The sequence below is a fragment of the Triticum urartu genome, chromosome 1A, assembly GCF_056163025.1.
Source record: "Triticum urartu cultivar PI428250 chromosome 1A, HENAU_Tu73, whole genome shotgun sequence".
In the NCBI taxonomy this organism is placed as follows: domain Eukaryota; kingdom Viridiplantae; phylum Streptophyta; class Magnoliopsida; order Poales; family Poaceae; genus Triticum; species Triticum urartu.
In genome coordinates this window covers 542,683,309-542,710,478 of record NC_141873.1, presented here as the reverse complement: position 1 = coordinate 542,710,478, position 27,170 = coordinate 542,683,309, and the positions used below count along the sequence as shown (strand labels likewise).

At 46.5% G+C, this 27,170-nt stretch overlaps 2 protein-coding genes and 1 long non-coding RNA gene across 3 annotated transcripts; 1 reads left to right on the top strand and 2 right to left on the bottom strand.

Moving 5' to 3' along the window:
• The first annotated feature begins 1,798 nt into the window (after positions 1 to 1,798).
• Positions 1,799 to 2,954, top strand: LOC147992416 (ethylene-responsive transcription factor ERF109-like). The gene has a single exon (XM_087530156.1). The coding sequence runs from the start codon at positions 1,976 to 1,978 to the stop codon at positions 2,768 to 2,770; it is 795 nt and encodes a 264-aa protein (XP_087386282.1). The 5' UTR covers positions 1,799 to 1,975; the 3' UTR covers positions 2,771 to 2,954.
• Positions 2,955 to 3,040: 86 nt separating this feature from the next.
• LOC147992415 (uncharacterized) lies at positions 3,041 to 5,353 on the bottom strand. Its single transcript, XR_015609251.1, has 2 exons — positions 4,615 to 5,353; positions 3,041 to 3,651 (listed from the first exon to the last, which is right to left on the bottom strand). It is a non-coding gene; the product is annotated as an uncharacterized LOC147992415 (long non-coding RNA).
• A 16,835-nt stretch (positions 5,354 to 22,188) lies between these two features.
• On the bottom strand, positions 22,189 to 23,328 carry LOC125528596 (ethylene-responsive transcription factor ERF109-like). The gene has a single exon (XM_048693041.2). It carries the CDS (start codon positions 23,211 to 23,213, stop codon positions 22,443 to 22,445), a length of 771 nt encoding a protein of 256 aa, XP_048548998.2. The 5' UTR covers positions 23,214 to 23,328; the 3' UTR covers positions 22,189 to 22,442.
• Between the last annotated feature and the right edge of the window lie 3,842 nt (positions 23,329 to 27,170).

Below are 27,170 nucleotides of genomic sequence, written 5' to 3'. Positions count from 1 at the left end.
GCCATCATCCATTAATCACATTCACACCATTGTTCTCAATGTATAAATTCGGGCACATACATCCGAGAGTTATTCACAATTCCAAACAAATAATGTGGCACTGCCCAACCTGCAATAACCCAAGCTGCACTGAGCAACTGCTTGCATGAAATGGTCTCCATGCCAGCAGATATCCTTGCCCCAGTATTACGTCAAACACAAACCCTCTCGAGATGCGTCGACCAAGTCGACAACCCCATTGCACTAGTGGGCACATAATTGCCATCAAAGTCACGATAAACTACTCCTCAAGCACCTTGTGCCAAGAAGAAATAAAGAAAAACAATCCTCAAGTCTTTTTATGCTGGTGGTAATTAAAAGCGTAATCAATATGTGGATGATCATGTGGTCCAACTTTGAACCATATAGGATGAAAAAAAGTTAGATGGCATAGAATAATTGTGCGAAACATAACCCATGTTTTTTACTATATTAGTATATATTGCTGGAATTTAGTCTAGTTTCGGGCCAACCCAATAACATTTTTAGAAATTCCTAATAAATCCTAGAGGCCCACTTAGCCCATTCGTGCAAGGCAAGAGGCTAGATTACATGACTTGTTTCATCTCTACTATAATAGTCATGTTTTATGGATGCAGAGTTTCTGCACCCGAGCTCAGTAAAATCGAAACAAAATCAAAAAAATTCAAAAAACTCCAATTTTTTGGGGTGAAACATTGAAAAAAGTTTTAAGTGCTTGCAAAAATTCGTCTTGAAATCACATTCCTAGAAAGCGTGGGAAAAACGGTATTCTGAAAATGCTACTTTCAAAAGCATTTGGGAGCACTGAAATTTTTTTTTGCCACGCCTTACAGGAATGTGATTTCATGAAAAAAAAATTGCAAGCACTTAGAACTTTTGTCAATGTTTCTCCCAAAAAAATGAATTTTTTTACTGTTCACCGAGCTCATTTGAGCTCGGGAGCATAAAGGTACTTCCAATGTTTTATCTAGTATTTCTGTTAATAAAATTATATGTAAATTGCTCATATTTCCAACATATACTATTACCTCCGGTCAGAACTAAATGTCCGCTGAAATGCTAGAAGTCAACTCATTTTGAGCGATGGAGTAGAGTTTGACCAAGTTTGTGCAAAAACAAATCAATGCTTGTGAAACCGTTTGGTTATATGACGAAAATATATTTTATCATAAATCTAATGCTACTAATTTGAAGGCATAAATGTTGATCTATTGTTGTATAAATACGATCTAACATAAAAAGTTTGACTTTGCAACAAAATTAAAAGTACACACTTTCGAAAACGAAGAGAGTACCACACTTCCGGACAAACGCCAACAAAACCAGCTACTGTGCAGCTGCCGACCTCGTGCGGCCACATCAGAGGAGCAAAACCACCTGAACCAACCAGCCAGCCAGCCGTCCGCTTGACCCCGTTCTGACCCTTTCAACGGAAAGACCGACGGACCCACCGTCGTCTGCTGTCCAGGCAGCACCCCACTCCCAGTCTCCCAGGATTCCACTCGCGTCACCACCGGCGTCACCCTCACCCCACCGGCCCGTCACGCCCACACGCTGACGCCGTCGGCTGTCCCGTACCGGGCGGGAGGGCAACACCGGAAATAAACCAACACAACCAACCCAAACCCGAGGGTGAGGCCCCGAAACGCGCACGTTTCGCACGCGAACCCCGTTAGCCTTAACCAGCGGATTTGTTTAGCTGGCAAGCTGTCCCCGACCGGTGCGATCCAACAAAAAGGGAAGCGAATTTTCCACAGGCAGAAAGGGGAAGAGCGCACGGACGAGCGCTCTGGCTGCTCTGCACGCGCCGCGTGCCCTGCGACGTCAGCCTCGTTTATAACCCTCGCCCCCGGCTCCCCTGTTCCCGCTCACTTCAAACCACCTGAACCCACCACACTCCAGCACCTCTCAACCTCAAGTCAGCGCCACCACCAAGAACACCACGAGAACACACATGACCTTCAGCGTCTCGCCGGCGATGGAGGGAGGGCAGGGGCACGAGTACATGATCCGCTTCGACGGCCACTTCGACGACCCGTCGCCGAGCACCGCCACCGCCGAGCCGCCGCCGTTTGCCGGAAGGGCGATCTCGCCGGAGCAGGAGCACGGCGCCATGGTCGCCGCGCTGCTGCACGTCATCTCCGGGTACACCACGCCGCCGCCGGACTTCTTCTTCCCGGCCGCCGCGAGCAAGGAGGTCTGCCCGGTGTGCAGGGTCGACGGCTGCCTCGGCTGCGAGTTCTTCGGCGCGGCGGAGGCCACCGGGGCGGCCGCAGCGGCATTGGACGCGCCGAAGTCGGCACCGGCGGCGGTGACCGCGGGCGGGCCGCAGCGGAGGCGGAGGAATAAGAAGAACAAGTACCGGGGCGTCAGGCAGCGGCCGTGGGGCAAGTGGGCGGCGGAGATCCGCGACCCGCGCCGCGCCGTGCGGGTGTGGCTCGGGACCTTCGACACCGCCGAGGACGCCGCCAGGGCCTACGACCGCGCCGCCATCGAGTTCCGCGGCCCGCGCGCCAAGCTCAACTTCCCCTTCCCCGAGCAGCAGCAGCAGCAGCTGGGCGATGGCAATGCCGCCCCGGCCAAGTCCGACACGTGCTCGCCCTCGCCCAGCAGCGCGGAAGTCGATGTCCGGGTCCCGCGGAACGGCGGGCAGGAAACAGGGGATCAGCTCTGGGACGGCCTGCAGGACCTGATGAAGCTAGACGAGAGCGAGCTCTGGTTCCCGCCATCTGGAAATTCTTGGGACTGAACTGAACCTGCTTGATTAGATCCTAGCCGTTGGAGTGAGTGGACAAGACCATTTCACTTTTTTTCTCTTCCTTTTTACCTCTGTTGCATTATTTGGACAAAACAGAGTCTGTGAATCATAAATAGGATTGTATGAAGATTGAAGAGTATACATATTAACAAGGCAGTTTTGGGTTTGTGCTTCACTTTTTGAATTCAGAGATGGACCAACAAACCATCTTCGTTTTTTTTCTTTGTTCCTTTATTATAGAAGATATATAAACCAACTATATGAAACAAAATCAAATCATGTACATTTATGAACTGATTTCACAAAGTAGGGGGTTCAGCTTACATTGTCGCAAAATGCAAATCATGTACATCAAAATGGAAAGTTCCACCATGTACAAACATTGATAACATAATTCACGGGATTTTCTCCTGTGGTACATCACTCCCTATCACTTGGCTAACACTTTTTGTCTTGCTGGATAACAGATTGCATAGCTGGATCAATAGTTTACAAGTATCTGGCAAATGAAAAGCTACATTGGTCATTTACTAGTAAGCCCCCCGTAGCCGTTGATATGGATCAACAAAGCGATATGTGTAGAGACGTTGGTCGAAGTGTTGTTCTATTCCATTGTATATGCCGAGCACGATACCACAAGTTCATAACAGAAGCAAATATACTCCGCTTGCTTTCCTCCTCTCCGCAACCATACCCTTTGATTTCCTTCGTCCATTAGGTGTGTCTTTTACATCTACGTTCATGCGGGGAAACAAAGTGTTCCCGACCCCCTCTCGGTCCTTTCTCTGCGCTACCCTTGGCTCCATCCGCTGTCTCCCTACCCTGCTCAGCACTGCTATGTCGTGCCACATGGCAATCTTCTTCCTGATGGTCTAAAAAAATAACATACTCGCATTAGACAGAAGTGTATTACTACTCAAAATTTGTATCGTCTCTATGCCTGAAAACAAACGTGGCTTAAAAAAACAAATACAAGACATGAAAACTAAATGTATTATCTGGACAGGAATAGATCGAAAACAATTACTTCCTCACTGTTAGTATAATGCAACAAGGACACATTGACACTACCAGAGCAGTGTACTAAACGTATACTACTAACTACTAAGCAGAAACTATAGACAAGCAAGCCCTCCAAGAACCATATTTGTAGCAACCAGTGGCAATTGAACCCCTCCAGCTCCCATAACAATAAGCACAACTGTAGATTGCAAGGATTCGATAAAAATGGATCGAAAATTTGGCCAAGTTTGTATTCAATAAAGAGTTGCTACCCTGGAGTTCAGACTTCACCGTAACATTTGATAGGCACATCACTGCGCCTCCTCTGGATCACCATAATATCTAGGAGTACTTACCTATTAACCATTCAGGAATCCAATTACTACTGGTATGTATTACTACCTCAAATAAAGGATCAATAGATTGCAAGCTAACATTTGGTGAGAGAACAACCAACGAATTACACCAATAAGTACTGGTGAAACATTGCTGCATTGCCAAGAGGTATTAATTGGATCCCCATATCCTAGTCATCACCATCAGCCAGGGTAGAGGAATGCATTACACTAAAAAAACTGGCATGGGATCAGATGGTGTGACAGGCAGTATGTGAACCAACAAAAATATCTTACTCTGTTCAAGCATACATCTTGAGTAGAACATGGTTAAGCTCAAAAGGATGTTAAGCTGCTATTCCGACAGATTATTTCATTGTAAACAAACAGACCAAACAAGATGTACACGCTGAAACAGAGTATAAGAAAAACAGAATTTGGTGCTGCTTCGGCCTTCAATCACTCATCAAGCCGCGAGCGCGTGCAGGGGGAGAATACCTGCGCACAGCGGCAAACGGGATGGGCCGTGGCAGCCTGACAGGCGAGCGGAGGAGGAGGATCTCGCCGCCTCGCTGGCCACAGCCCACGGCGGAGCATGGGGGCTGGGACGATGGGAATGAATCGCAGGCCCGTTGCTTCTTCGGGGCCGATCTGAAGCCGGCGAGGGACATGGAGGTGGCCGGGGGCAAGAACCCGGAGTCTAGGCTGCGGCGGGGTCGCGGGGGACGTCCCTCCGTGTCGATATCCGTCGCCGGGGTCGCGGTGGCACCGGCCGCTCCGGTTGTTCGTGCGGTATTCTCCTCCACCTCCTCGCCTCGCGCGGAGGAGGCCGGAAGACGGCGGCGGCCATCGCTTCTGCTGCGGCCGTGATCTGAGGGCAGCAGGAGGGAGGGAGAAGGGGAGGCCCCTCCACGCGTGTCCCGGCACGTGGCGAGCGCCGCTGGGATGGACGGAGGGGAATCCAGCGGAGAGAGGGGATCGGGGAGGAAGGCGAGATGAAATGAGACAGGGGTAGGATCGACTTTCACAGGGCCCAGCTGTCAGAGAGCATATTGTCTTTTTTATTGAAGGTACAGAGAGCAGATTGTCAAAGTGTAAAGAAAATAGGGGCAAATGATAATGTTAGTGAGGGGCAAAGTGTCAATATTCAAGGAAAAGGATGGTCAAATATCTAATTTTTTAAATACGCTTGAGAGTCTATCATTGGCATTCATAGAGGAGGGCAAGTACAGGGTAACACCCTAGCCACGTACACCACGCTTTAGAGTCTATCATTGCGTTGATATAGGAAGACAAGTACAGGGTAGCACCCTAGCCATGCACACCAAAAGGCACATGGTTAATGCCCTTCAAAAAAGGAAGGCGCGTGGGTAAATATCTATTCCCTTTCTAGGATGCCCTCAAATCCCCCTCATCCATAGCAACATGGTGCTATCATTGAAAACTTGAAAGTATTTCTTTTTCGCCCTCCATCTTAATGATATTATTTGTGCCTCATATCCGCACCCGTGTACCGTTGACACCATTCTAGGGCCACCCTCTATAAGTAGAATGATGGAAGTAGATTTGATATGTAATGAAGTCTGCGGCCATTAGGGCTTCGGTCCAAACAATTATCTTGAGTGGGGTTGTCAAGACAAACATGATTGACTTTGAGTAAATTTGTAATCCCCCAGCACGTGTTGTCGTGGCCAATGGGCACGGTGTATCTGGTGACTCGCACGTAGATTAGGTTCAACAAGCAAGATGGTGTGCTCTTCACAACATGAGTTGCGGCTAAGGGATGCCATGTCATCGTGATCAGTGGTCGATCACGAAGGTGCCCAACTTGCTCAACTCCGACAAACTCAATGCTCTGATTAGGTCTTCTAGATTTCTGGGCCCTTTTCTTCAAGAGCAGGGGTTCTGGGCGAAAAGTGTTAACCCAACCTTGGGTCGAGGCCGGTGGTGGCAAAGTCTTTGGGCATTGTTTCCTTCCAGGTAATCCTGGGAACTCTGTGAATAGCCTGGTTTCTTGGGTGAAAACCCAATCTCCGGGTTTCGAGGCAGGCAACGACGACATCCACATCGTTTTCCTTGAGAGGGCGATCTCACCTTATTTAATGAAAGTAAAGCTTTTTACTCAGATTTTTAGCAATGGTATATGGTAGTACATTGGGCACGAAAACACAAAAATGGTACTCCATCCGTTTTTAAATATAAGTCTTTCTAGAGATTTTAATATGTTACAGAGCAAAATGAGTGAATCTACACTCTAAATTGCGTCTATATACATCTGTATGTAGTCTATAATGAAATATGTAGAAAGACTTATATTTAAGAACAAAGAGAGTATTTGTATGGAATTATGAACAAATATCAGTTGTTTGTCTGACCGATATATTTACGCAATGAGATTATAAGATCATTTGTGTGGATGTTCAATAAATCAATAGTATTATATAGTATCTCCATTTTGAGCAACTCGACCCATTTCGTATTTTGCATAGAGAAAGAGGTAAATAATCCGACTAGCGGGAGATGCTACCTAAGGAACTACCATGGAAGGAAGTGATCCTAGCTCACTTGATTAGGGAATAAGATGTACTACCCAACCACCCAAGTCCTCATGGATGCGAATTTGAGTTCTTTTTAATAAAAAAACGATGTAGCGGGCTAGCAGCCTCCTTTGCCGATTGGCTTCTTTAAATGAACTATTGTGGACCGAGTGGCGAGCTGAACATATTCTACTACTTGTATTATATCTGGAAAATAGAAAATAGTTAGGTTTTATCTTTGTGGAGAACAATGGAGCTTTATTGCTTAAATACAATGTGTTTGCAAATCCTCTTTTCGAAGCTCAACAATGTAGACCCGAGCCGCCAATTGCCACACCATAGAGACGATCCGCACAGCTAAAGTAGCTAACTCATGAGCAACCAACTTGTACTCTCTACTCTTTGTCTAAAGAAAACTTATGCTCTCTCGACACTTGAACACATTAAGCTCAGTCATGAGCATCAGGATAGCAACTCGGAAAAAGTGACTGAACCAAGAGCAATCATCTTCTTTGAAGTGTAAAGCGGCATGTTACATTGTATAGTTCCATAGGAATAAGGTTTATGGTACCAATATTTTTTGGAACCTTGAACACACATGTTTACATAGAAAGGTAGCTTGGAAGATGTTGAATATGAAAAAGAAGAACCCTAAAAACATGAAACTTCAAATATCCTGTACAAAGAGGGTAACTTATAGTGGTAGGTGGTAGGTTGATTTTTCCTCGCAAAAAAAAAACTTATAGTGGTAAGAAAAAAAATCGTATAAGTGCAGGGGTGTAAAAAGGATAGCAATAATGCTACACTTACAGACACTTGGTGACAGTCCAGCGCTTACGGACAGATGTGGCAGTGTTTGCTTAGCCCAGACGGAAATCATGGAGGGCCCACAGAGAAAAATCAGGGAACCTCTGCCCTACATATCAGCCTGTAGCATTCTTCCGTGCAATTCAGTCCGTAAGTGTAGTATTATTGGAAGGATAAAGAGGTAAAAGTAAGAAAATGATCCGCATGGATAGTTACTAGGACACAAAAAGAATGGGAATCATAAACCTCGCTAGCATCTCACTGTCACAGCAAAACGAAAACCTTGGTAAGATCATGCAAGCTGTCTACCCCGGCTGCCAAGCATAGGCGCTATCACATACACGTTTTTCTACTAGGCCACCAAAAGAATGAGAATCATGTTGTCGGAAAAAGAACACCGGAAAAAGAATTCGATTTGAAGTGTTCCCATCATTGGGTCCATCTTAGAAACGAATCCAACGGTGCGTACTACTACTAGCCGATGTGCTTCGGGCTGTAGGTGACTCGCTCTCGCCGGTGAAAGCGACGCTGACAGATCGGAGACAGCTCTCCCCGACGTATGGATAGTTTTAATTTTATTCCGCGGTCCACGTCAAAATGTCAGAAACTCTTTCCGTTGAAGTATTTGAAGACGCTAAGGGCTCCTTTGATTCAAAGGAATTGCGTAGGATTTTTAAAGGATTTAAACCTTTAAGAATTTTTCCTGTGATGCTCGTTTGATTCGTAGGATTGGCATTCTTAGGAATTTTTCCATAGAATCCATTTGTACTATATTTTGGAAAAGAAATTCCATCCACTCAAACCTCTTTCTAGAATTTCTTTGTTTTTCTCGCGCTATCAAATATTCTTTCAAATCCTGTAAAATATTATGGGACATGCCATCCTATTCCTGCATTTTTCCTATTCCTTCATTTTAACAATCCTGTGAATCAAAGAGGCCCTAAAACTGGAGCCATGTCGGAGTCCGGTCCCAACGGAACGGCCGAGGAGAAAGACGCTGCCTTGACGTCGCGGCAAACCCACGTCGACCCGTCGTGGACCACCCAAACCGACGTGGACTGTCACTCGCTCAGCACGCTACAGACTACACCAACGGACGATGCTCTGCACTAACCACACACTTGCCTTTCACATTGCCTCTCGTCGTCCTCCTCCTTTTTTTTGGCGTATTTTTATTCTCTGTTTGCAAAGCCTCTGTCTCTATCGAAGAATTCGAGATCCCTCTTCTCTCCCTCTACAGTTGTAGGCAAGTAGTACTAGAATGATGCAACAATCCCTAAAAAAAGAATGACGCAACAAACACACTTTTGTACATACTTGGACTCTGTATACGCACCAATTTTTTCACCAACTTTATCGGACATTGTTGTTTTACGGCCAAAATCACTGTTTTGATCTTTTGATAAATTTAGCCCGAAATAAATCTCGTTGAAAACTTTAGGACGACCTGACCCTTTTGTAGAAACGACCAACATTTTGACATTTCTGCTACACTATGCAACACCGGGGAGCCACCATCGGCAACCACTGTACGGGGAGAAACGCCAGATACTATGATGTTGCCAAAAGATGAAACACCATGAACTTCAGTGTTTCTTAGTGACCAACAACGCCGAGTACTTTGGGTTCTCTAAAGAAGGATCTGATCGTGCTAAAATTTCTAGTGAGGCTCATTTTGTGCTTAAGTTGCCTCAAAGGGTCAAACAATGATTTTGGCCTAATTTTGCAATGTGGTCCTATTGTCATGAAACTGTATGACCTCTCTTACATAAGCACAACCTGATAATAAATATGATTGTTGAAGGATTACTGGAGCTGCTTATTTTTTCGATGGATCGGCGTTGGCGACAATCTGTAATAAAGAACAAAGCATCAAAATGCTTTGAATAAGGCCACCTCCTTCACCTCCTCATTTATGGGCACTTGAGGAGATGATTCCTAAGGCTCTGGATCATGTTTGGCGCGGGCATCGCTAAGATATGATATAATGCATTTGATGCCCTCTGCAGAGGTCAGACACTGGAAGAGTTTTAGAAGGTCTACAATAAGAAGCAAAACATCAACAGGCAAATGACGATGGAGAAGCATGAAAAGAGGGCAGTTGAATAAGAGATCCAACTTCTACGCATGAAACAAGAGATGGCGGTTGTACATAAGAAACACTAGATAAAAGCAATGACGCTTAGAGAAGACGCGAAACTGCCAAATACCAAAGGAAACGAGGAGGAAAGAAAGATTGGTTAAGCAAGGTATACTCTGTATTCTGTCGCACATAGTAATGTGCGGCTCAGCTACATAGTTACATTGTCAAAGAGATGGGCAAACTTTGATCTAGCTGACTGTTATCATTGCCAAATCTTCTTAATTTTGGCAACACGACAAAACATACTATACAACTGGCACGAGGATGATTTGTGAGGGAAATGTTATTGTCATGAAGTTCCCTGGGTGGGCATGGCAAAACGAACGTTTTATGGCAATTTATGTCGTCACGAGGAAGACAAATTTCCTTAGGAAGCACGACAGATCCTGGGAAAAACTGAACTAGGCGGATTTGCCATCCTCACTAACGAAAATTTCCATCCGTGAACAGCACACAATTGCCATGAAAATCATTCTATTTGCCATACCCTCCCAGCGAATGTTGGTTACGAAAATCCTTTTGCGAAGGTACAATGAAAGACAATTTTTCACATAACAACAAAAGGCGCCTTTTTGAACACATGATTGCTCCATACCAAAGATTAGTCGGGTAGACATGAACGCGGTAATCATACTTCTTCATATCCTCCGAATAGGTCTCTAGGGCTGGCATCAGCTAACCTACTCGAGAAGTGATGGTGGACCTGATGCTTGCGGGGGGCACTTATCCATTCCGCATGTCCAAATCAACTAGATGCACTATCGAAATAACCCTATATGCCTACGGCCTTATCTACGCCGACGGCTTTTTGTCGGGGCCGTCGGCATAACTCGAGCTACGTAGACGGCCTGGGAAAAGCCGTCGGCATACCTTCATCTATGCCTACGGCAGTCGTAGGCATAGTTAGGCTGTCGGCATATATCGATCTATGCCTACGGTGGCCGTAGGCATAGTTAGGCCGTCGACATAGATGTGGCCCTGGTGGCCCAGGGGCAAACGGCAGGCTAACGCCGTCAAATCTATGTCGACGGCCCTGACGGCGGCCGTCGGCATAGATATTATCTATATATTTTTACTAGTAGCTGCCACGTGGCAGAGCTATGCCGACGGCAAAGCCGTAGGCATAGTTTTCCATCTATGCCTACGGCCTTGCCGTAGGCATAGCCCCGCCACGTGGCGCCTCCTGGCAGCCCCTGGCCGAGAACTATGCCTACGGCATGGCCGTAGGCATAGATATTATTTGTTTTTATTTTAAATTATTTTTATTTTTAAGTTAAATTTTGTTTAATTTAAATCTAACTTATCTAAACTTAAACATACACAAATTATACATCGATTTAGGTAGAATTTTCCATAGATTATGAATATCCTGTTTGTTTTTGTTTTTGAGTATGTTAGAAATGTGGCCTCCTGTACTTTTGCATGTAGGTCCTTCTGCTTTATTAAAATCATAAGTAATTGATACTTGGATTGATTTTGACAAAATTTATATGGTTTTTTATCAGAATCTTGAAAGGATTATGTGTTATACTATGTTTCAAATTTGAACAAACTTAAATCATGTTTGCTTCATCAGATTGTTTCAAGGACTGTGGTGGCGGGTGCAAAGGCAACTGGCTCAGGAGTGTGACCCTTCATGGACGCCGATGCCGCTGTCACTTGGAGGGAGGAAACGGCCATGTCGGGTTGACACGAAGGGAATCTTATGGTGGGTTTGTCCCAGACCTTGTTCTCAAGTGTTCCTATGGGCCGACCTATCACAACCAGGTGAAAACGTCCATTGGTCAAAGCTCGTCCGGTGAAAGTCAAAGGCGTAGATTTCCGGGTCAACTTGTCCAGGGTTCGACTGACCGGGGACCGGTTCGGCTGACCGAGTCCCCATACATGCCGAAAGATGTGGTGCCATGTCTAAAGAGGCAATATGCGGCTCCGGTGTGAGGTTCGCCCTCATGAACGGTGATGCAATCGATGTAATCCTTCTGCGGTTTTGGTGTTGCATGAATATTCCTGAACACTTGGAGCGTAATCAATTCATGAGATTTTTACACAGTGCAGACACATATGATATAATATGTGTGGCAATTTCTTATATTTTTGTAAGATGTAGGAGTATGTGAAAAAATCCCCCACCATGGATTGTTCTTCGCATGTCTACGAGTGTGGTCGGGGGCCTTTGGGGGCTAGCTATGCCATCAAATCTTGCGCCAGGTCCTCTTACATGTCTGGAAGTGTGCTGCCAGGTGCAAACAAACGACATGCGGCTCCGGAGTGTGACCCCCTTCACGAAAGGCGCTGCCGCCGGCACTTGCAGGGGGGGGAATGGCCGCATCGGGTCGACACGAGGGGGGTCCGCTGGTGTGTTGGGCCCAGACCTTGTTTTGAAATGTTCCTATGGGCTGACCTATCACAACCAGGTGAAAAAGTACGTTGGTCAAAGGCCGTCCGGTGAAAGTCAAAGGCCTAGATCTTCGGGTCAAACCAGGCTAGGATTAGGTCGGTCGGGGGCCTTGGGGGTATCAATGGTACCCAAACTTGCATTGTGTCTTAATATATGTATACAAGTGCGATGGAGGGTTGAAATAGCCAATGGAGGAACGGGTAACACATTTCATTCACAAACCAGACACGTTCTCTCTCGATAGCTAGATACTAACTCGGAGATGCTGCAGTTTACAAGCGGCCTCCGGTCAGGCTTCTGTGAAACGCGCTCAAACTTTTACCACACCCTACAAGGGGCATATGAAGACACTGTGCCGGGTCCCGAGGATTTCCGGCATCGTATGACTTTCCACAGATTTTTATGGCTTGATCTGGCATGCCACCAAGGTACATTCGCCCTTGGGTACCATTGATACTCCTTCTGCGGTTTTGGTGTTGCATGAATATTCCTGAACACTTGGAGCGTAATCAATTCATGAGATTTTTACACAGTGTAGACACATATGATATAATATGTGTGGCAATTTCTTATATTTTTGTAAGATGTAGGAGTATGTGAAAAAATCCCCCACCATGGATTGTTCTTCGCATGTCTACGAGTGTGGTCGGGGGCCTTTTGGGGGCTAGCTATGCCATCAAATCTTGCGCCAGGTCCTCTTACATGTCTGGAAGTGTGCTGCCAGGTGCAAACAAATGACATGCGGCTCCGGAGTGTGACCCCCTTCACGAAAGGCGCTGCCGCCGGCACTTGCAGGGGGGAATGGCCGCATCGGGTCGACACGAGGGGGGTCCACTGGTGTGTTGGGCCCAGACCTTGTTTTGAAATGTTCCTATGGGCTGACCTATCACAACCAGGTGGAAAAGTACGTTGGTCAAAGGCCGTCCGGTGAAAGTCAAAGGCCTAGATCTTCGGGTCAACCGGGCTAGGATTAGGTCGGTCGGGGGCCTTGGGGGTATCAATGGTACCCAAACTTGCATTGTGTCTTAATATATGTATACAAGTGCGATGGAGGGTTGAAATAGCCAATGGAGGAACGGGTAACACATTTCATTCACAAACCAGACACGTTCTCTCTCGATAGCTAGATACTAACTCGGAGATGCTGCAGTTTACAAGCGGCCTCCGGTCAGGCTTCTGCGAAACGCGCTCAAACTTTTACCACACCCTACAAGGGGCATATGAAGACACTGTGCCGGGTCCCGAGGATTTCCGGCATCGTATGATTTTCCACAGATTTTTATGGCTTGATCTGGCATGCCACCAGGGTACATCCCCCCCCCCCCCGGTTGTGGGGCTCCTCCTTCTTTGGTTTTACTAGGCCTATGCATGCTGCAAGACATCATATATGATTTTAAAAACCACTTCTGGACATCATTTCAGGTGGCCGTCGTGCAGATCTGCAATTCCCCGTATTGAAACCCTACGGATGTAGTAAATGTCTCAAATAATCCAGGCAGGCCCGAAAAATGCCATGTCCTGGCACGTGCCATGAAATGGTCCCCTTTGAGAGCATGAGAATTTTTGAGGTCAGCGGAGCAACAGGCAGCGCAGTTCCTTCACAAACTGAAACATTCCCTCTCTATAGCAAGATACTAACTCGAAGATGGCGCAGTTTACAAGTGGTCGCCGGTCAGACTTCTGCGCAACGCACTCAAATTTTTGCCACACCTTACAAGGGCCATATGACGACATCGTGCCAGGTCCCGAGGATTTCCGGCATCGTATGATTTTTTGTGGATTTTTACGGCTAGATCTGACATCTCGTCGAGGTACATTCGCCCCTCCCCGTGGTGGGGTTGCTCCTCCTTTGGTTGCACTAGGCCGATGCATACTGCAAAGACATCATATATGATTTTACAAACCACTTATGGACATCATTTCAGGTGGCCGCTGTGCAGATATGTGATTTCCCGCATTGAAACCCTACGGATGCAGTAAATGTCTCAAATATTCCAGGCGTGCCCGAAAAATGCCATGTCCTGGCACGTGTCATGAAATGGCCCCCTTTGAGAGCATGAAAATTTTCAAGGTCAACGGAGCAACGGGCAGCGCAGTTCCTTCACAAACTAAAACATTATCTCTTTATAGCAAGATACTAACTCAAAGATGGTGCGGTTTACAAGTGGCCGCCGGTCAGACTTCTGCGAAACGCGCACAAATTTTTACCACACCTTACAAGGGCCATATGACGACACCGTGCCAGGTCCCGAGGATTTCCGGCATCGTATGATTTTCCGTGGATTTTTATGGCTAGATCCGACATGCCACCGAGGTACATCCCCCCCCCCCCAGTGGTATGGCTCCTCCTCCTTTGGTTGCATTAGGCCTACGCATACTGCAAAGACATCATATATGATTTACAAACCACTTATTGACATCATTTCAGGTGGCCGCCGTGCAGATCTGCAATTTTCCACATTAAAGCCCTACAGATGCAGTAAATGTCTCAAATATTTCAGGCGGTCCCAAAAAATGCCATGTCCGGGAACGTGTCATGAAATGCCCCCCCTTTAAGAGCACGAGAAGTTTCGAGGTCAATGGAGCAACGGGCAACACACTTCCTTCATAAACCGGACACGTTCCCTCTCGATAGCCAGATACTAACTCGAAGATGGTGCAGTTTACAAGTGGCTGGACGCATGCCGCTGTGATCCTCCTCTCCCCTCATAGATCACCGGCAGCCGGGTCCGCCGGACCTCGTCCTGCCGCGTCCATCCATGCGTCAGGATCCGCTCCTTCCGTCCACCCACAACCCTACCTCGTGGCTATGGTTTCGGTGGCCTCCACCTCTAGCGCTGCTTCGATGGCGGCGAGGCCAGAGGACGCTAGCCCCTTCACCGGCGTGGACGCGGTTAGCACTTGCTCTCCTTCAGCGGTCCAAGAGAGTAAAAAAAATTAGAAGAAAAACAAAAGGGAGAACACAATTGCATGAGCTTGATTCCTATTGGTGGAAACGTTTGTGCCACGAATCGATGACCTGGCGCATATCCATCCATCTAGCTCTCCACCCCACATCCATCCAGCCATCCATCCATCCATCTAGAGAAAAGGAGAAAAAAAGAGCCCATGAGATTGAGCCCACCCAACTCCACCGAACGCCTCCTCCCTCTTTGTCTCGCGACCTCGCTCCTCTCTCCCCCACGAACCCCTCTCCCTCGCCGCCGCCACCACCCACGCCGGCCTATTCCGGTGAGCTCCGGCGACGGGAAGCACTCCCCCCGAGCTCCCCAAGCTCCACGCCTCCTTCCCCTCCGTCCAGAATCGGCGCTCCCGCCCTCCATCGTCACCCGTGCTAGCTAGGGTTTCGGCCGCCACCTCACCTCCGGCGACGGCGAGGCCAGCGGGCGGCGGGTCAGGCACCGGCGAGCTCCCGAGCCTCTCTCTCTCTCTCTCTCTCTCGATCCCGAGCCCCTATCTCTCGATCCCCTTCTCTCTTTCGTCGCCTCACATCGCCGCCTTGGTCGCCGGCCGATTCCAGCCTACTCCGGCGAGCTCTGTCGCTGAGCTAGCTACCCAGGGCTCCCCGTTGAGCCGCTCTACCTCCTCCACTCATTCGATTCGCTTCTCCCTGCCGCCCGTGGTCGCCCCCATCAGTTCTCCCTCTCTAGGGTTTCGGTGGTGGGGAGAGGTTTGTCGTCGGCGTGCTCTTGCTCGTGGATCTAGTCGCCTGCGCCACCTCCCGTGCCTCCTTGTGCACCAGCGCCTCCTGGGTTTTGCCTGTGGTGCTACTGCCCCAGATCCGTCAGCCTCGACTACCTTATCGCCTGCCACCGTGCGACGGCGGTGATTTGGCCACACCGCAACCATGGTGGTGGCGTTGCTTATGGTAAGCTCCTCAATCCCTCTGCTCCTCTGCTCCCTGCTCGTACTACTCTCTTCGGGCATGTCATGGTCGATTTGATGCTGCCCCGCGTGTCCTGTTAGTGCTTGGTGAAGGTTGGCTCACCTATTATTAGCTCAATTGATTACTGTGCTATCTTTATAGATTTGGCAATGTGGACTTTGGTCTACTTATGCTCCTGCTGCTTTACATGTTCATATTCTAGTTCTAGTTCATGTCTATGGACTGATTACAAGAAATTCTATGCTACTATTGGTCTATCACTGTAGTTATCTTGGTCTTATAGATGTTATTGTTCCTGTCATATAGCACATGCTAGTTTCTTTATTAGTTGGCTGCTGGTTCTATTTATTCATATGTACAAGTGCTACTGTTTCTTTGTTATCTTATAAAGGATATAGTCCTTCATTTTTATATAGCTGTAACATTCTTGTTGATCAACATATATTGATTCATCTCTTTACTGCAATTACTCTGTGTAGTTCATGATTTGCTCCTGTAGTAGTATAAAATTATAGTTTCTCTTTCAAGCTGGTATGTGTGTTTGATATATACTAGTCTTTATCTAAATACCATGTATTGGTATTTCTTGTATGGTTTAGTACATCATCTACTGGTGGTTTACTTGTATATTGTACAGGATATAGTCCTCATGGTTGCATGTAGTGTTAACTCTTTCTTTGCTTTAGCTATTTCAGATGTTTCAGATGATTTAGATGCATGCTTATACTCCTATCTATACCAGGTCCATGTGTTGTGCTTGTGTACCTATATACAAAATAGTACCCATGGGTAAGTGTGTGTATGTTTTCTGCACTTCTGCTTACGGCAGATGTTTAGTAAATGTGCTATCAATGGCCTATTTATTCTTGCAGGTTATGGACTGTATCTTTCCTTGCCAATTCCCTCTCTCTTAAATCTGATTTGAAAAGATGCTACACTGGTGTCTTCACTTTCTTTCTCTCTCACACACTCTCACTGATAAGAACAGGTGCTCCTTAATCTTGCCATGCCAATGATGGTGTCCTGAGGCTCTCACCGTTACTTAACAGCAGATGCTGCACTACTTGATCCAATGATGCAATAGTCCTAGCACTACTAGGTTGCCTGAGGACAATCCCTACTTCAAACCCTACCTCTGGGTTAGTTGGTTAGTAGTGGGTTAGTTGGATTTCATCTGAAAACTAACCCAAGCTTAATCGAGGGATCCCCTAATCATGGAGTTAGTGCTAATTTGAGTTGATCTTTGGGTCTAGCTTTGATCTATACTTTGCTGGCTTTACTTCTCTATTGGGTTATTCCTTACTGCCAATTGAACCTGTTCCTTTTGGCCTTGCTGGTTACTATTTTATTGCCTCCATTTATGCAGTGTTGGCTCTCTTCTAATGTTTCTTTTATCAACTTAATCTGATTGGGGTTTGACTAATGTTTCCAAACTCCTAAGTGCTAGCTCCTACAGCAAAGGCATTTCCCTAAGGGGAATGCTACATTTTAACCTTAATCAAGTTTTTCCTATTTGTTGTTTCTTGTTTTGCAGGTTGATGAACTAGAAGAAAGAAGCAGAAGATGAAGTAGATAGTTTAGTATAGGTTTAGTTTAGGACTTTTCCTTTCTTCTTTTATTTCCTTTTCCTCTAAGTGTAATTCCTGAATGCTTGTAGTTGACATTCATATTAATAAAGTCTATTGTTTATTATTCAGGCCAAATAATTGCAATGCTTCAGTTATTATGAATATAGTTTCTTTTATTCAGTTTTTGCAATATCACTTGGTAGCTCCTGGCCGAGGACTATGCCTATGGCAAAGCCGTTGGCATAGATCATCTATTCCTACGACTTTGCCGTAGGCATAGTACTCAGCCAGGAGCAACCATGAGCTGCCACGTGGCAAATCCGTAGGCATAATTTTGCCGTGTGGCAGCTCCTGGTTGGTTTTATTTAGCTACGGCGCCGTCAGCTGCCGTCTTGTTCTTTTTTTACCGACGGTGAAACTATGCCGACGGCCTGACAGAATACGCTGACGTATTCTATGCCGACGGGGGTATGCCGACGGCAGCCGTAGGCATAGGCCTATGCCGACGGCATTGTGGCATATGCCGACGGCCTTGGGCCGTAGGCATAGCCCCTGATTTCGGTAGTGATGTTATCTACATTTACATTCAAAGAGAGTAGAGATGGTCCATGTAACTAAGAAAATACCTCGTGCCTGTCGACATGAGATAGAATCTTTACAAGGTTATTATCTAAGCTAATTCAACATTTGCTTCAACATGCCTTGTCCCGCCAATAGATATGGATGAGTAATTCTACACATACTGATGGTTTACGGCCTTATTAGGAATGAATGGCTGGGATTAAATTTAGGGGGCGGGCCCACCAATGAAATTTGAACCGGGGGGGGGGGTTATAATTAGGCCTCGTTTGGTTCCGCGGGATCCCGGGGGGATCCCCGTTATTTCCCTGGGTGGGAGAACCATGGGCTGAGTTGGCCCGGGGGGGTGAACGACGCCATTTGGTGACACGCGGAGGGGAAAGACCCCTGGCCTTTCCGCGGCCCATCCCGGGTATAGATCGCCCGGTGTCGATAGGTCAGGGAGAAAACCCTTGACTCAGCTCGCTCTCTCGCGACCGACAAGCGTCGTCGACCAAGATCCTCCTCCGCATCCGAGATTTTCCGCCGGCGACCGAAGTGACGTCCCTCGACCTCCTCCGCCCGGTGCTCAGCATCCACACTCCACTCCTCCAGTGTCAGCGGCGGCGATGGGCCACGGCCGTCACCCTCCTCCTTCCTCGGATCACCCTCCGCCTCGAAGCTGCTGACCCATCTAGCAATGGCGACGGCGGCGGCGGCAGCGGCAGACACCTACTTCGACCAAGGTTACCCCCTCCTCTTCCACCTCATATTTTGTTCTCCAATCTGTGCACTCAGGGTGCATGAACTGATGCTTGAACTTGTTGGGTTCCAGATCCAAGAACATGAGCATCGGCCATCTTAAAGCCCACCATCAGCAATCTCGAGTGAGCACAAACCGCCTCCTTTTAATTGGTAGTAGATATGTATACTACTGCTTCAAAATCAAGCTTTACCTCTTTTTTTATAGCTGCTATTTATTTAGTTTAAGCCGTTGTTTCTGATGGATTACTGAAAAATCCTCCTGCTTTGTTTGTGCTCTGAGGCTTGGTCCTATTGTGAGTATTCTAGCATTTGGATATGGGTCGTAATTTAACTTGGACTACAACTGATTGATGTAGATTGGTGCATTGAAGGGGATCAATTTGTAGTAATGGGTATCATCAATGTTTCCTGTAGCAATTGATTTCAGCAATTAAATCTGAAGTATGGGCATCAGTATCTACGGATGGCGGGTTCTTGGCCTGAGTCAACTTTGTACAAAAAAAACAGGATGCGTGTGCAGCAGCTCCATCCAAGACACATATGTGCCATCCAGGGGAAATACCTTCATACCTTGTTCGGTTTAAATCCCTGTGAATTGATATTTGCTAGTACACTAGAAATTCCTCATCCAATTCTTATGCTATTGTAATGTTACTTTATGTTAAGACTAGATGTGAATAATCTGCTAAGTGATTCTTATTTTGGTATATGCAGATGGACGGTGTTTGGTTTGTTCTTTCAACTCTTGATTCCTTAGCTACTACTGGATCTTGCATCTGTGTTTAGCTAGTAGAGTATAAAATCCAAATTCTTATGACCCAAACTATGAGTGATTGTTTTAATGTTGCTCTGCGTTAATACCAGAGGAGGACAATTTGTTACTGAATCTGTTGCAATGATTGTCTAAGCTCAAAATAGTAATCATTACTGTCTCTTGCTTTAGTATATACATATGGAATTTGTTGCACTGAAATTATAGTTTAAGCTCAAAATATACATGATGCACATAATTTATTTTTTGTTGGCGAATATGGAATGACTGTCCAGATTAAAAATAACATTGCTTGATAATGATTTGTGGTTTGTCTGAATCTGATAAGTGACACTATGTCATTCTTCGTGTTGCGAGATAGTCTTATCTTTGCAAAGAAACGAACTGCTTCTAAACTATGTAATCCTGTTTGGTGGAGTGAAGGGTTTTTCCCTAACTAAAATTAGCACAAGTGAGCCTTCATGATTTAATCTTCCAAGGCTCATTTTCTAGCCCATGTGTTTTTAAGGCTGTTGCAGCCAATGTTATTGCTGCACGTATTACACATACTTTTTTCTTTGTCTTTATTTTTATACAGTATATACCTTTTACTTCTGCAATGAAGAAAAACTACCTTGCCTATAGTCTGAAAATGTCTGCCCAATAATGCTTTATTTGTTAACTTACATCAATCTATTCACAGTTCTTATCTAAAAAGGATAAGCGAGCTGGTAGGTGGATCAGTGATAGGATAAACCAATTGCATTTTTCTATGCTCGATTAACCTTCTACAGTTGTATGTGTGCCTTTCTTTCCATCCAGTAGAGAAGGGCTCAGATAGGATAAACCATGGTCATGTAATGTTCTCAAATGCAACATAGAATCACCGTATTGGTCGAGTACTAGTCAGAATGGTGAGCCTTTTCACTAGTCTTGCCATCTCTTGTTGATCTATTTATGCTTGAAAACAGTGCAATGAAACTGTGTTCTAGTATTGAATGATTTACTAAACTGTTGTATTCTAAAACAGTTGCTGACTTCCAAAAAAAATACTTATAATTTAGTTGGCGTGGAGCTGCGGTTCTCAGCTGACGTGGAGTAGAGGAAGACGAGATATCCTCAACATTCCCTTACAACTTGCATCTTCAGAAGTGTGGTTGTCCTGGACATGGTTTTTGATAATTTAGCACTTTTGGTACTGGGATAAAGGTCCAGGACAAGCACGCAACTATCGTGTTTCTAGTACCTGAAATCTATTTGTTCATATTGGCGTTGGCCTCATTGTTCTAAAACTCAGAAACTGTTGAATAATGATGTTCTTATTTGTAATGATAACATGAGAGGAGGAAGATTTCTGTATTAACTTCCTAAGAAATGCACCTCTAGATGATTTTCTCAAAAGTGTGTCGAGATGATATTCTCAATATATTATTATTTATCAATTTGCAAGTTCATTGATTTCCTCTGATTATTTTCAAATTCTGGAATTATTCGTAATGTCCTGGACATTCCTATGCATTTTGCAGAATTATTTTGTGGTTTTTGTTTAGACTTTTTTGGGAATTACATGTGGAATTGGTCTGTTTTCTAATGTTTATTAATAAACAAATTATCTACTATGTGATTCAGACGCTAGAACGATTCATGCCTCCTTTGGTTTGTAGGATTTTTGTAGGAATTCTATAGGATAGGATTTGCAAAGGAAAAATTCCTTTGAAGCACTTTGGTTTGCAGGAATGGATTCCTATTCCTATGTAGGATAGGAATCAATCCTTCATGTTTTGGAAGAAAAAAACATTAGCCTAGACTCAATGGAAAAAATCCTATCCTATGTATCAAATGACATCTCTTTCTCTATAGAAATTGACATGCATGTCATCTCACTTCCTATGATTTTCCTATTCCTATAAAATTCCTATCCTATGAACCAAAGAAGGCCTCAGTTTTTCCCCATCCACCTGTTACCAAATGGCAAAGGAAATATCCCCCGTGGTGGTAGGAGGAATCTCACCTACCAGGGAAATCCCCCCGTTGGGGTTTTGCTGCCCTGGGAATGCTCACGCTGCAACCAAACAAGGCCTTAGAGGAGCACACCCCATCCGTCCGTACCTTCCGTTAGGCAACACCTGTAAATCTAAGATTATTGTCCATCGAATCTATCTCAAGTGCCATCAAGGTTTTCCATTGAAACTGATGCGTCGGCCGCATTATGTCCACCCGGCCATTTCTGTTCGAAATTACGGTGCAGTCACCATTGGATCTATCTTGCATAATTGTTAGAGGTGCCGCACTATGTTGGCGTTGTTTAAGCTCATAGCCTCCAAGATATTCGGCAACGGATTGTCATATGGTCATTTAAACCATGCAGCATTGAGCTTATGTTAACATTGCTTTTTTTTCTTCTCGAATCCGCACGAGTGTACGTATCATATATTAAACGAGAAAGGGGAAAGAGCTCATGCTAACATTGCTTGCCAATGAACATTTATGCCATGTGGGTTCGCCTAGTCGGTGAGAGTGGAGAGTGGCTCCGATTGTGATCGTCTTCAGTGGCGAGCCTAGGATCTCAACACTAGGGTGCCATGATTTAAAATTTATGAAAATTTACACTATAAATAGTTAATTTGGTCTAAACACCATTAGAGTTCCAACAAAAAAATTGAGCAAAGGGGGTTTCCCCTGGTTAACCGTCATTGTAGTTCCAACAAATAAGCCCAAAATAGGATTTGTCTACATACAACATGACAGGGGAGTATGGTTGAACACAACTTTTCCATTGATCGGGTGCCTATTTATGCAGAATTACAACCGAAGCTAGGACGTGTGCTAACCAAGCAGTGAGCAGGATTAGGAGTGGCGTACAAGCGCACTGACACCAGTCTATCTGGTACTGTCCTCGCTAATAGTCTAACACTAGTAGCAGAGGGGTACCCCTGATCCCGATCGTCTCTGTCCCGGTGCGTGAAATTTATCCAAAGTGTTGTCGACCGGGAGCAGTAAGCAGAGGTCGCTCTCGTCCAGCTTCATCAAGTCCACCAGGCCGTCCCAGAGCAGGTCCCCTGTTTCCTCCTCCTCCGCGCTGCGGGGCGAAGGCGACGGAGAGCACGCGTCTGACTTGGCCGCGGCATTGCCGCTGTCGTCGCGGAGATGCTGCTCGGGGAAGGAGAAGTTTAGCTTGGCGCGCGGGCCGCGGAACTCGACGGCGGCGCGGTCGTAGGCCCTGGCGGCGTCCTCGGCGGTGTCGAAGGTCCCGAGCCACACCCGCACGGCGCGGCGCGGGTCGCGGATCTCCGCCGCCCACTTGCCCCACGGCCGCTGCCTGACGCCGCGGTACTGGCTCTTCTTGTTCCTCCGCCTCCTCTGCGGCCCGCCAGCGGTCGCCGCTCTCGGCGCGTCCGATGCCGCGACCGCGCGCCCGGCCTCGGCGCCGAAGAACTCGCAGCCGAGGCACCCGTCCACCCCGCACGCCGTGCACGCCTCCTTGCCCGCCGGGAAGAAGAGGTCCGGCGCCGGCGTGGCGTACCCGGAGACGACGTGCAGCAGCGCGGCGACCATGACGCTCTGCTCCTGCTCCGGCGAGAAAGCCCTGCCGGCGAACGGCTGCGGTGGCTCGGCGGCCGCGGAGCTCGGGCCCTCCTCGAAGTGGCCGTCGAAGCGGATCATGTACTGCCGGCTCGCCTCCATTGACGCCGAGACGCTGAAGGTCTGTGTGTTCTTGCTGCCGATGAGTGCCTGATTGTGCCTTGAGCTGAGTGATGGCTGGAGGCTGGAGCTAAGCTTGAAGGTGATGGTTGTTTGAAGTGGGAGTCCGGGGGGAGAGGTATATATATGCTCCGGTCGACGTCGCAGGGGACGCGGCGCAGGCGCATGCAAAACAGAGGGCACCGACCATTTCTTTGGATGGGGGAAAGCTCATCAACGCGTGCGATACGTGCGCGAAACGTGCGCGTTGGGGGGCCTTGGGTTTGTTTGTTGGTTTTGTTTATTTGTTTATTCCGGTATTGCCCTCCAGACGAGGGACAGCCGAGCCGAGCCGACAGCCTCAGCGTGTGGACGCGATGGGATCGCCAGCAGTGACGCTAGTGGAAGGAGGAGAGAGTGGGATCGGGATGTGATGGACCCATGGCCCATCAGGGCCTGGAATCGTTACGGATAAGGTCGCTCCGTCAGTCCGTCCGTCGAAAGGGTCAAATGGATGATTGTCATGTGGTTTTGCTCGCCTCACGTGGCGTCGAAGTCAGCTAATGCCTCATGCACCCTACTAGTAGTACTACCTTTGTGACGGTTCAGAAGGCGTGTTTGGAAATTCTCTGGGACCTAAGTGATTATCTATTAATTATGAGATGAACTAAAAAATAACATTCACACTATGCATGCATATAGAAATAGTATATCGGAATACTAATTAGCTACTAAAAATAAATGCAATGCGCCCTAAACCTTGTCTATTGTGGAAACGCATGCACATTTAACTGTGCCTTCTAAACCGTGACGGAGAGAGTAGCTGGATTGCTTGTTGTGTTTTCCTTTCTTTATCAGAAAAAGACAAACGGCCATTTTTTTGTGTGTTTTAAAAAAAAACGGCCATTTTTTTTTCTTCAGGCTCAATACTTGTATTATTCAATCAAAGTATCATTACAATCTTCAACAACTATCTTTAAAACCTCAGGAGGACCTGACCCTAACCAAGTCATAGTCCTATTATTAACGCGATCAAAAGCAGCTAACCTGTCGCTCGCTTTATTTTGTGAGCGCGCGACATGAGTAATACAAGTTTGATGAAGACTCAATAACAATCTAATCTCATTCACTAGCGAAGAGTACGCCGATCGATCAGTGCCCCCACATGTGATCATGGACACTGCAACTGAAGAATCCATCTCAATTTCTATCGGCAGTTCCGTGCGTTGAATCAACGAGGACAACCCCTCCATACAGGCACAAAGCTCCGCCTCCAGCACATCCCTGCAGGAATACAAAGCTCTGCAAGCTGAGAAAAGATAATCTTCCCTGAAGAATCTCTCAAAATCATACCCGCACCAGCATCATCACACGAGACAAATGCACCGTCAGTATTCAGTTTAGTCCAACCCTGGCTCGGTTTAGCCCAGCTACGCGACTTGGGCACTTGTACAACCGGCTTTACCCCCGGGTCCATGGTGATATACGCTTTACCTTTCACCGGATCAGCGCCATTATCATGTTTGATGGCCATCAGTGACTCCAAGTAGCTCCGCAGGAATCTGACAGACACGTCCATTGGCGGGGCAGGTTTATGATGCACCAGTTCATTGCGTACATACTAGCTTCTCCAGAAAATCAGTAGCAGCATACATCTCTCCAACTCACTCCTTGGTGCTTAGTACTTGCAATAACCACTCCTTCCCACAATTGACTATCGATTGTAGATGAGGGAGTCTCCAGACTTTTGCCATTTCCATATATAAATCCCGTCCAAATTGGCATCTTAAAAACAGATGAAAATTGTCCTCTGTATCCAAACCACATACTGGGCATATGCTAGTAGTTTCAAGCCCAATCTTATGTTTGTTCTTCCATGTCGGCAATCCATTAGTCGCAATTCTCCATGCAAAGTTTGAAACTGTCGGCGGTGCTCCACAATTCCATATGAACTTCCAGCAACTCCTCGCTCCCAGCGGCGACGAGCTAGATGATGCCGCATTAGACCTATGTGTCTCGTCGAAAGCCAACTGGTAGGCACTCTTCACGGAAAAACACCCAATTTTTCAGGCCCCCATGCAATAACGTCATCCCCTCGCCTTAGGGATGCTCTGATCTTTAAGTTCTCCACCACATCTGCTTGAACGAAATACTGATTCAGAGTTTGAATCTTCCAGGAGCCATTATCATTTAGTAGATCCGAAACATACTGAATGCGACATAGGGCCTTGTCTAGAAATAGGTTTATAGCAGAAAGGACGTGGGATCCAACTATCCCACCCCACCCTAATGCTACTCCCAGTGCCACTCTCCAAATTAAGCCTTTCTTCAATAAATCCAAGCCGTGACTAATGGCCTGCCAGGAGGACGAAGCATTTTCGATGAACACCGTATCTTCGAGCTTGCCCTCTGGGTAGTACTTGGATTTGAGCAAACGCGCACAAAGGCTATCCAGTCTCGTGATAAGCCTCCACGCCTGACGAGCTAGAATTAAATAGACGAAAATCCCGGAAGCCAACACCACCCCTATCTTTCGGTTGCATAAGATGGTCCCATCCCTTCCAATGTACCTTCCTCTTTCCCTTCTCCGAACCCCAATAGAAATTCCTCACCATTCTAGTGAGGTCATCACAAACTGAGAACGGCAGCTTAAAAACTCCCATTATGTATGTGGGCAAAGCTTGTGCGACTGACTTTATAAGTACCTCTCTTCCCGGCTGAGCTAGGTACCCATCCCCCCACTGAACGAGCCTTTTGGTGAGGCTTGTTTGAAGGTTTTGAAACTTTCCTTTAGATATGCGTGCCTCAGGTGTGGGAAGATCCAAATACTTCTCCTCAAAGACCAAACTCGTGACATGTAGAGCATCCCTAACTTGATCTTGAACCGAGACCGGGCACGCTTCACCAAAGAACTTAGAGCACTTGTCATAGGTAAGGCTTTGGCCCGTAGCCGAGTTATATAAATCCAGAGAAGCCTTAACACCACCGTCTCAGCAGAGCAATCTTATTTAAATTCAGAAACTCGTAGAAACAGCGGTCGACAAAGACAAACAATAGATGTAGTGTTTTGGCGTAGCAGGGAGTAAGATTATTATTCTATTTACTCTTGCCATTCCGATGAATAAGGTGCATACACATGACTGCAAATTCCGAATATTCAGAACCAAGATACTTAAAACGAGAGGAGTAACTTTCAGTGCTAGCAACAAGAAAATGACAAGGGCAATGGAGTAAAAAGGGTAAAAGGGTTAATGTAAAAAAACACATGATGAATTAATGATCCGCATGCATAAGTAACTCATGTGTTACTGTCTACCCGGGCTGGCGTCTAAACATATGCCCCATCACATCAACATTTTTTTACTCTGGCACCAAGAGAATGAGAACCATGTCCCTCAATCTCAATGCCTGAAAGAATCCTCTTTTCAAATGCTCGGGACGTCGTTGTCATAAGAAACATCTAAAAATGTGTATGTACCAGGCGACGTGCCCCGTCCCTGTTTGGAACAAATCAACAAAATGCTGGCTGTTGGTGTACATGGGTGCGCACTGAGCCACGGAGACGACTCTTCGCTCTCGCTGGCAGCCCGTCCGTGGTGCAAGCAATGGTGACAGATCGGAGACAGCTCCTCCCGAGCCACGGGGCGTCCACGGATGGATATTTTTTGTTCTTCGGTCAACGTCGAAAGCGTCAATATCTCTTTCTGCTGACAAACAACAGAGACAAGTCACAAGTGCCTGTGTGACGTTAAGCTTCCCTGAGCAGAGCGCTATGCTTACGATCGTTGGTGTTTAGCGTCGTGCATGACGCGTGTGTGGCCTGCGTTGCACGTTGTGACTTGTATGGTGTAAACGTGACACTCCTGGTTTCTTTTCTTTTTTACGGAAAGTGAAGATAATATTAATCCATCGTTTTTACAGAAAGACCCAAAAGTAAAAGAAAATTACACATAACCCCTT